The 11,147-nt window shown below is 42.0% G+C and overlaps 1 protein-coding gene across 2 annotated transcripts in view; it reads right to left on the bottom strand.

Annotated features, from left to right (window-relative positions):
* Positions 1-11,147, bottom strand: part of CCDC191 (coiled-coil domain containing 191) — a 102,449-nt gene that overhangs the window by 90,532 nt on the left and 770 nt on the right. For both annotated transcript variants that reach the window (XM_007107967.4, XM_028493432.2), the window contains exons 2-3: positions 9,281-9,319; positions 4,920-5,061 (exon numbers count right to left, since the gene is read on the bottom strand). In XM_007107967.4, coding sequence (XP_007108029.2) covers positions 4,920-5,061; positions 9,281-9,319 — 181 coding nt within the window. The remainder of the gene's footprint in view (positions 1-4,919; positions 5,062-9,280; positions 9,320-11,147) is intronic.

Genomic DNA, 11,147 nt, shown 5'->3' with positions numbered 1-11,147 from the left:
GTGTTTTCATTGTCATTTGTTTCTAGGTATTTTTTTATTTCCTCTTTGATTTCTTCAGTGATCTCTTGGTTATTTAGTAGTGTATTGTTTACCTTCCATGTGTTTGTAGTTTTTTACAGATTTTTTCCTGTAATTGACATGTAGTCTCATAGCATTGTGGTCAGAGAAGATACTTGATACGATTTCAATTTTCTTAAATTTACTAAGGCTTGATTTGTGACCCAAGGTAAGATCTATCCTGGAGAATGTTCCATGAGCACTTCAGAAGAAAGTGTATTCTGTTGTTTTTGGTTGGAATATCCTATAAATAGCAATTAAGTCCATCTTGTTTAATGTATCATTTAAAGCTTGTGTTTCCTTATTTATGTTCATTTTGGATGATCTGTCCATTGGTGAAAGTGGGGTGCTAAAGTCCCCTACTATGATTGTGTTACTGTTGATTTCCCCTTTTATGGCTGTTAGCATTTACCTTATGTATGTGCTCCTATGTTGGGTGCATAAATAGTTCCAACTGTTATACCTTCTTCTTGGATTGATCCCTTGATCATTATGTAGTGTCCTTCTTTATCTCTTGTAACAGTCTTTATTTTAAAGTCTATTTTGTCTGATATGAGAATTGCTACTCTAGTAATATTTTTTCTTTGTATTTAATTTTTCATAGTTTGATTAATATGTGTCTTGGCATTTTTCTCCTTGGATTTGTCCTGTATGGGACTCTGCTTTTCCTGGACTTGATTGACTATTTCCATTCCCATATTAGGGAAGTTTTCAACTATAATCTCTTCAAATATTTTTTCAGTCCCTTTCTTTTTCTCCTCTTTTTCTGGGACCCCTATAATTAGAATGTTGGTGCATTTAATGCTGCCCCAGAGATGTCTGAGACTGTCCTCAATTCTTTACATTTTTATTTCTTTATTCTGCTCTGCGGTAGTTATTTCCACTATTTTATCTTCCAGGTCACTTATCTGTTTTTCTTCCTCAGTTATTCTGCTATTGATTCCTTCTAGTGTATTTGTGATTTCAGTTATTGTTCAATTTTTCTTTGTATTTAATTTTTCATAGTTTGATTAATATGTGTCTTGGCATTTTTCTCCTTGGATTTGTCCTGTATGGGACTCTGCTTTTCCTGGACTTGATTGACAGGTAGACTGCCTATTTCCTCTTCATATGTTTGGTCTGGTGGGTTTCTGCCGTGCTCCTTCAACTGCTGTGTGTTTTTCTGTCTTTTCATTTTGTTTATCTTACTGTGTTTGGGGTCTCCTTTTGGCAGGCTGCAGGTTTGTAGTTCCCTTTGTTTTTGGTGTCTGCCCCCAGTGGTTAAGGTTGGTTCAGTGGGTTGTGTAGGCTTCCTGGTAGAGGGGACTGGTGTCTGTGTTCTGGTGGATGAGGCTGTATCTTGTCTTTCTGGTGGGCAGGATCGCATCCAGTGATGTGTTTTGGGGTGTCTGTGACCTTATTATGATTTTAGGCAGCCTCTCTGCTAATTGGTGGGGTTGTGTTCCTGTCTTGCTACTTGTTTGGCATAGGGTGTCCAGCACTGTAGCTTGCTGGTCATTGAGTGGAGCTGGGTGTTAGTGTTGAGTTGGAGATTTCTGGGAGAGCTTTCGCTGTTTTTCAGGTAGACTGCCTATTTCCTCTTCATATGTTTGGTCTGGTGGGTTTCTGCCGTGCTCCTTCAACTGCTGTGTGTTTTTCTGTCTTTTCATTTTGTTTATCTTACTGTGTTTGGGGTCTCCTTTTGGCAGGCTGCAGGTTTGTAGTTCCCTTTGTTTTTGGTGTCTGCCCCCAGTGGTTAAGGTTGGTTCAGTGGGTTGTGTAGGCTTCCTGGTAGAGGGGACTGGTGTCTGTGTTCTGGTGGATGAGGCTGTATCTTGTCTTTCTGGTGGGCAGGATCGCATCCAGTGATGTGTTTTGGGGTGTCTGTGACCTTATTATGATTTTAGGCAGCCTCTCTGCTAATTGGTGGGGTTGTGTTCCTGTCTTGCTACTTGTTTGGCATAGGGTGTCCAGCACTGTAGCTTGCTGGTCATTGAGTGGAGCTGGGTGTTAGTGTTGAGTTGAAGATTTCTGGGAGAGCTTTCGCTGTTTGATATTACTTGGAGCCGGGAGGTCTCTGGTGGACCAATGTCCTGAACTCGGCTCTCCCACCTCAGAGGCACAGGCCTGACAACTGGCTGGAGCATGAAGACCCTGTCAGACACATGGCTCAGAAGAAAAAGTAGAAAAAAAGAAGGAAAGAAAGAAAAAATAAAATAAAATAAAGTTAAAATAAAAAATAATTAAAAATTATTAGAAATACAAAAATTTAAAAACAAAAAAAATAAAGAAGAGAGCAACCAAACCAAAAAACAAAACCACCAATGAGAACCAGTGCTAAAAACTATACTAAAAACAAACAAACTAAACAGACAGAAATCTAGGACAAATGGTAAAAGCAAAGCTATAAAGATAAAATCACAGAAAGAGGCATACACATACACACTCACAAAAAGAGAAAAAGGAAAAATATATATATATCTATATATTAAAAGAAAAAAGGAAGAGAGCAACCAAATCAATAAAAGAAATCTAACAATGATAATAAACTCTAAATACTAAACTACAATAAATATAAAATGAAAAACAAATTAGATGCAGAAAGCAAACCCCAAGTCTACAGTTGCTCCCCAAGTCCACCGCCTCAATTTTGGGATGATCTGTTCTATTCAGGTATTCCAGAGATGCATGGTCCATCAAGTTGATTGTGGAGATTTAATCTGCTGCTCCTGAGGCTGCTGGGAGAAATTTCCCTTTCTCTTCTTTCTTTGCACAGCTCCTGGGGTTCAGCTTTGGATTTTGCCGCACCTCTGCATGTAGGTCGCCAAAGGCATATGTTCCCCACTCAGACAGGATGGGGTTAAAGTAGCAGTTGATTAGGGGGCTCTGGCTCACTCAGGCTTGGGGGAGGGAGAGTTTCGGAATGCAGGGTGAGCTTGCAGTGGCAGAGGCTAGCGTGATGTTGCAACAGCCTGAGGCGTGCTGTGTGTTCTCCTGGGGAAGTTGTCCCTGGATCACAGGACCCTGGCATTGGCAGGCTGCACAGGCTCCTGGGAGGGGAGGTGTGGAGAGTGACATGTGCTTGCACACAGGCTTCTTGGGGGATGCAGCAGCAGCCTTAGCATTTCATGCCTGTCTCCGGGATCCGCACTGGTAGCCGCGGCGCTCACCCATCTTTGGAGCTCGTTTAGGCAGTGCTCTGAATCCCCTCTCCTCGCGTACTCCAAACAATGGTCTCTTGCCTCTTAGGCAGTTCCAGACTTTTTCCAGGACTCCCTCCCGGCTAGCTGTGGCGCACTAGCCCCCTTAAGGCTGTGTTCACGCAGCCAACCCCAGTCCTCTCCCTGGGATCCGACCTCCAAAGCCCAAGCATCAGCTCCCAGTCCCCACCTGTCCCAGTGGGTGAGCAGACAAGCCTCTTCACAGCTCCCTCCCAGAGATGCAGGTCCCATCCCTATTCTTTTGTCTGTTTTTTCTTTTTTCTTTTGCCCTACCCAGGTACATGGGGAGTTTCTTGCCTTTTGGGAAGTCTGAGGTCTTCTGCCAGTGTTCAATAGGTGTTCTGTAGGAGTTGTTCCGCATGTAGATGCATTTCTGATGTATTTGTGGGGAGGAAGGTGATCTCCACGTCTTACTCCTCCACCATCTTGAAGGTCTCTCTGTACTTTAATTCTTTTTTATTTTTTTTATTTTTATTTTTTAAAAGGCGATGTTGGGGGTAGGAGTATATTAATTAATTTATTTATTTTTGCTGTGTTGGGTCTTCATTTCTGTGCGAGGGCTTTCTCTAGTTGTGGCGAGCAGGGGCCACTCTTCATGGCGGTGCGTGGGCCTCTCACTATCGTGGTCTCTCTTGTTGCGAAGCACAGGCTCCAGACGCGCAGGCTCAGTAGTTGTGGCTCACGGGCCTAGTTGCTCCGCGGCATGTGGGATCTTCCCAGACCAGGGCTCGAAGCCTGTGTCCCCTGCATTAGCAGATAGATTCGCAACCACTGCGCCACCAGGGAAGCCCTGTACTTTAATTCCTGATGTCACCTTTCCCACTGCCTGGGATGCTCTTCCTCCATCACAGCTCACCTGGCTCTTTCTTGTTATTCAGGTCCAAACTCGGATGACTTATCACTACCTGACCATTTATTTTTCGTTTTATTTATTCCCATTCTAGAATGTATACTCCATGAAAGCAAGGACTTCATCTTTTGTTCATAACCTGCTCTTCCAATGCCTAAAATAGTCCCTGGCACAGAGTAACAATTTAATATATATGTTGAATAAATGAAGAAATAATCTGAAAAACTGGAGCTATAAATGATCCAAATGGAAACTGGCTTCCAGGACATGGCACCCTGGCTTTCTTCCTACCTCAGGGGCCTCTCCTTCCAGTCTTCTTTGCTGGTCCCCCCTGATGTCTTCAGCCCTAAACAGTGGAGTTCCTCAGGGTATCAGTAACTAAAATACTGAATTCCAGAGGAGTAAATGTTTTGGGGAGGCAGGGAGGTGAGGTCAGCTTTAGACTCTCTTCATAAGGAACGAAGTTGATTTATAAACTAGTGGTCAGATTATCTGTATGATAGTAGATCAAGTTAACAAGCTGCCCTCTGTGCCACAGGATTAATATCTTACACTTACTAGATAACTGTGTTATGTCAAAACTGCCTCTGCATGTGGTTCCACTTCAAGAGACAAAATAAGCCTTAAATGTAAACTGACTTGTAATATTGGAGTTAGAGTAAATTAGCTTCAGGGAAGTAGAAACAAAAAAAATTAAGAACAAAAGAAAGAAAAGCTTTCATTTCATACTTTGAAATACATTATGAGTTATGCTTTATTAAGTTGTACTCCAAAGAATTGTTAACATCGCAGCAAAAAATGTATTCTCTCACCTTCTGCATAGACTTCATCATGATCCTCTATTTGCTCAGGTGTTTCCAAATCTACAATTTGGCCCCAAAGCCTTCTGGATAAATCTGAATTTCCAGCAGAAAATGCTTTTGAAACTGCAAATTCTGAAGCTTTCTCCACTCTCTTTAAAAGAAAAAAGAAAAAAATCCACTAAGATGACAGCTTTCTTCAGGGTTAGAGAATTTCTCTCCTATTTAAGAATCTGATTTTCTACCAACTACCAAGATACTTTCATTTTTCCATTTTTAAAGGATCTCTGAGGTTTAAACATCCACCCTAAATAATTTCATTCATTAAATATGCGATTAATTACAGTATTTTACCAAGTTTTAACAGGTGTTCACAATGTATATATTTGAACAAAAGGTAATTTACGCTTTAGATAACTTTTGTTTAGAGCATTAGTAACGGGATCATGACACCTGGATATTTTATTTTTAAAAATATATAGTATTTTATTAGTGTCCACACCACTAGGACTTGCATATGAATATGAACCAGAGGCCGGTAGCTACACTTCCTCAAATTACTACCTCTGAAAGGAACTTCCCATCATATATTAGGCAAACTGTAAGTTCAAAAAAAGTGGGATAAACAGAGTCACTGAACTGCAGTAATCAGGAATATTTTAACTCAACAGTGAGAATCTAGTAAAAGCATGGCCAAATTCACAGGAACGGAGAAGGGATTAGCAGAGGTGGACAAACTCTTGGCGTTTTGGTTTACCTGAACGGTATAAAAACTGTATTTTACAATTAACCCCCGACTTCCCCTGCCTCACCCCACAAGCCGGTTTTTCTCCATGCCTGTTGTGTTCCCAGCCTTCCAACTCAGGTAGTGACAACTCTATTCTTTCAGTTCATCAGGACAAAAATCTTGGAGGCCTTCTTGAATCCACTCTCTGTTATCCCACACATAATCTGTCAGGAAATCTGTTGACTCTAATTTCAAAATATATCCAGAAGCTGACCCCTTCTTGTTACCTCCAGTGCTATCACCCTGGTCCAAGGCACCACCGTCTCCTGACACGTTTTCTGGAATAGTCTCCCACCACAGCAGCCAGAGAAACCCTTTTAAAATGAAAGCCGTCTCATGTTAACTACACTCAAAACCCTTCAGTGGACTTCCCTGGTGGTGCAGTGGTTAAGAATCCGCCTGCCAATGCAGGGGACACATGTTTGAGCCCTGGTCCGGGAAGATCCCACATGCCGCAGAGCAACTAAGCCCGTGTGCCACAACTACTGAGTCTGCGTTCTAGAGCCCACAAGCCACAACTACTGAGCCTATATGCCACAACTACTGAAGCCCGCGTGCCTAGAGCCATGCTCTGCAACAAGAGAAGCCACCGTAATGAGAAGCCCGCGCACCACAACAAAGAGTAGCCCCCGCTCGCCACAACTAGAGAATGAAGAGAAGCCACCGTAATGAGAAGCCCGCGCACCACAACAAAGAGTAGCCCCCGTTCGCCACAACTAGAGAATGCCTGCGCGCAGCAACGAAGACCCAATGCAGCCAAAAATAAATAAATTAAAAAAAAAATAAAACCCTTCAATGGTTCCCTAGCTCACTCAGCACAAAAGTCGAAGTCCTCATGATGTGCTTCATGGTCCTCCAACATCAGGCCCTTCGTGAGCTCCCTAAGCTCGCTTGCAGCTCCTCCCACCGCCCACTCTACCTCAGCCACTCTGACTCCCTTGTTCATTCCTCCTTAAACGTGCCAAGCGCATTCCCACCTCAGGCCTGTTTGCTTTCTTCCCCTCTGACTGCTCTCCTCCAGAAGGCTGTATGACTCTTTCCCTCTCCTCCTCAGGTCTTTACTCAAATGTCACCTTCGTAGCAAGGCCCGCTCTGACTACCCCTTAAAGAATTGTAACCACCCTCCTCCTGGCTCTCCCAGTTTCCCTCGGCAGTTCTGGCTTTCTCTATAGCACTTATGACCTTACAACATATTTTATTGTTTATCATCTCCCCTAACTTGAACATAAGCAGGGATTTTTGTCTTTTTCATGCGTGAAACCCCTAGCACCTAGAACAGTGCTTGGTACGTAACAGACGTCCCATCAATGTTTGTTAAAGAATGAATACGTTAAAGAGTTATTCAAAAAAGCCACACTTTCCCATAGTTTATATTGTTGTCTGACCTACTTTGAAAATGATTTTTCCTCGTGCCCTTCGTGTAAAGACTGGTAGTGCGACTGTCAAAACCTGCCATGGGCTTTACTTTTTAAACTCTCAAGGGTTTCGTATACTAAGTTTGAATTAGACAGAAGCAGAGGAATCAAGTTGAAAAGGCAAGGGTAACTTGAAAAAGATGCAGAAAATAGAACATATGGGAAAAGATATGAATCATAAGAAAAATGATCTAATCAGGGTTAGAGTCAAGAAAGTATAATCTACTCTTTATGAGGTCACTCTGGAGAGATCTGTTTCCCACATTATCTTTCCATATATGTCCCCTTCTTCCATTTTCAGTGAATGGTCCACTCAAGTGGATTTGGAAATCTTAGTTCTAGAAGTTGTAACAGTTTAGGGTACACCCAGAGTTGGGATATATTAGGGAACAAAATCAGACAAGAAGACAGAGGAGTGAACAGAGAGGTATTAAGAGAAGCAAGAGGAAACAGTGTCACGAAAAGATAATGGAGGAGAGAATTTCTAGAATAAAAAAGTGATAACTGTATCAAACAGACCTTAAAAAGTATGAGGACAAACAGACCACTGGATTTACTCAGGAAGTCATTTATGACAACTTTCTGTGGAGTGGTAAGAAGTAGAAACTGAAGGAAAATAATTTTGGACACAAAAGGATATTAAAAACACAAAGGCAAGGAGTCCAGGCTATACATCCAAAGATACTAGAAAAGAAAAAGAAATAGTATGGCAATCAGAATGGACTGCACGGTGAAATGAGAACTTCTTGATTTTTTTCAAGACGGGAGATTTGAGGGTAAAATGGAGAAAGAGCTACTGCAGAAGTTTTAGAGGAATGATAAAATCTAACCAAGTCAAGCTGGCTGACAACGGCATGAAAGAGGAAAATGGTGCAGACAAGTCACAGCAGAATTTTATCCTTCTATTTTACCTAAATCTTCCCCTCTGGAGGAGATGGTGACTAAATGTACAATTAAGCCCTGCAAAGGCTTGGCATTCTGACTTTCAACACTGACACACAAGCTGAGCCTGATGGAGACTGAGAATTGGGCTTCCTAGAGGCCAGCCTCCATGACGGTGGACCCATTTTATTGTCTTCTAAATCAGGTCTTCTGCAGGAGCCAGGAAGCTTCCCTGGCCCCATTTATATGAGCGCCCCATGCCATGAGCTTCCACTGCATCCTTAATTCTCCCAAAAATTTAAAGTAAGTTGTTTAGCCCCCCACTGGACTATAAACTCTGGGAGGGTAGAAACTGTATCTGCCCCATGCACTGTTTTACTTCCGGTGCCAACATAGTGGCCTAGTACTTGGCAGGAACTTAATAAATACTGGCTGGATGAAAAAATGGTTAACAGTGATTATATCTGGTCTAGGTTCCACCTGGCCTGGTGCTCATAATGCCTGTCAATTTAGATAAGTAATAGCTCTTCAAAATACTACCAGGCAGAAGGATATTTTCCCAGGAAGATACTGCATGATTTTGAAACATGTGGTGCACAAATGAGTATGGCAAGTTGCCAAAATGACGCTCGGAGGCACGCACTGGAAGTGGTTTAATGATACTTTCAACTTAAATGGTACTTGGACTCAAAAATATACATCTCAGGCCTGGAAGAGACCTCAGAGGTTATCTAAACCAATCCACCACCATCCGCCACCCCCACTAAAAGCTCAAACATATTCCTCATTAGTCCTAACATTAAGTGACCATTTAGAACCCACTTGAATACCTCTAGTGATAGAAAATCCATCTGTTTATAAGAATGCCCACTCCATTTTTGGATTGCTTTAGTTACTAGAAGATTCTTACTTGTGATGCATGCATAGCTTTTACCTATTGTATTGGTCCCACAGGTCAATGTAACTACAGTACGTTCTTTCCAATTATCTGGGGAAAGCCACAATGTCCCCTCCTAAGGCTTCTCCTCCCCTCCTCCTTTAATCCTCTTCAGATGATCCTCATGGCATTTGAAAGGGATGTCTACCTGTTATCTTGTCATTCATGCTTTTACTAGAAGCCACAAAATCATGAAAATGTACTACAGTACAAAACTAAGGCAACAGATATAGTCACATGGGAATGAAAACAGCAAAATATATGCAAAATAGAGACCTATTAGTATTCCTATTCCATCTGATTATGTGTGACTCTTAATTCTCTTTCTATCTTAATTATGAAATATCCTTACCTTAATCCAGTGTTCCACATTGTCAGGGTCAAACACAGGCTGTAGATAATATATACAGAATATTAGTACCCAGCAATGTATCTATCAACTTTGCCATTTTAATTTGTCTTTCGGGTTGAAGCGTGTGGACAAGCGTCCTTTAGTCTTTCCCCAAAGCATTGCATTCGAAAGTTCAGCAACAAAAAAAATACAGAATGCTGGCAGGATGAAGAAAACACGAAGCCTTCTCTGGAACAACTTCTGACTGCTTTATCTCTTACCTAGGCCCATCTCCAGATTCTGATTTTATTGGTCTGGGGTAGGGCCCATGTGTCAGTATTTTTTTAAAGCTCCCCAGGGTTAAGAGCCAAGATAGAGGAATGCTACATATAATATTCCTTATAAAAACCCAAATAAGCACTGATTAATTAGCCAGGTTATTCAAGTCATGGAAGCAAATCTGCTTGGAGAAAGATGTGAGCCTCTCCCCAGACCCCTCTTTTCACGAGTAACTTGTATTTACCTAGAGCAGGGATATTGTTTGGTCCAATAAGAAATGGGGGGTAGAGTGAGGGATAACCAATCTTCCACTGTTTTACAGAGCAAAAATAAGGCAGAAATCACATAAATTTCTACCCAGCAGTCAGATATTAATCTGAAATTAGAAATCAGACCAGTAGGACACCTGCTTTCTTCACTGTTAACTCTCAGAAGTTTGCAGAATTCCCTCTAATAGCAACTTAACAAATAGAGGTATTTGCTTTGCTAATAATTCAGGTGGGTTTTTAAATAAATAAGGGAATATCTAAACGAGCATGCTGACACATACAGGAGGGAAAGGTATAATACTATCCTTCACTTATATAACACTTCCCCTTCAAAGCACCTTACAGATAACTAATTAATGCAGCTGTACTGCTGAATAATTTTGTCGCTGCAACAAAGAAACAGCTGCTCCTATTCAAACACAATTGAACCTCAAGGAGCTCTTGTGTTTTTACCTTTCTATCCTCTAGGCAGTAATAATGAGCACTAGAAGCAAAAACTTTCCTTTTGGGGTCCCCAAAACTGTCCCCAGTTTTTACCTTTCATCATCAAGTTTATACCCATAACCTACTTTGGACCCAATCTATTATGGAACTGGTACAACAGGAGCAGACTCTGTTTCCAAGTCTCTCTAATGCTCCAGTCTGCACACGCCAGCATCTGGTGCAAGATATTCACCAAGTACAGTATGTCCAATGCATTATTTAGCTAGTATATTTAGAACAGCCTGCAAGCACAATTGCCTAGGGGCCTCAGAAACGCCACATGTCTACAGAATATTTTTCAAGAGGTGTAACTTAAGGGTGAAAACAGCTGTAAGCTGAGAAGTCCTCCATTTGGTACTCTCATTTACATTTAAAGCATTCAATTTTGTGACTGTTAAAAAAAGTAGTCTGTGGGGCTTTTCTGGTGGTGCAGTGGTTGAGAATCCGCCTGCCAATGCAGGGGACACGGGTTCGAGCCGTGCTCCGGGAAGATCCCACATGCCGCAGAGCAGCTAAGCCCATGCGCCACAACTACTGAGCCTGCACTCTAGAGCCCACGAGCCACAACTACTGAAGCCCAAGCGTCTAGAGCCCGTGCTCCGCAACAAGAGAAGCCACTGCAATGAGAAGCCCGCACACTGCAACGAAGAGTAGCCCTCTCTCGCCACAAGTAGAGAAAAGCCCGCGCGCAGCAACGAAGACCCAACGCAGCCAAAAATAAACAAATTAATTTTTTTTTAAAAAGTCGTCTGTGTAAAGCACACTCCGTGTGACTGTGACTTTTCACATGTCATTTACACGTTTCAAGTTTACAGTGGGGTTATCAGTTTTCCATGTCTTTGGATGCTAATGCATCA

This window comes from Physeter macrocephalus, chromosome 1 (assembly GCF_002837175.3).
Source record: "Physeter macrocephalus isolate SW-GA chromosome 1, ASM283717v5, whole genome shotgun sequence".
NCBI classification, from domain to species: domain Eukaryota; kingdom Metazoa; phylum Chordata; class Mammalia; order Artiodactyla; family Physeteridae; genus Physeter; species Physeter macrocephalus.
Note: the sequence above shows the minus strand (reverse complement) of the source record. Positions and strands in the feature narration are given on the sequence as shown.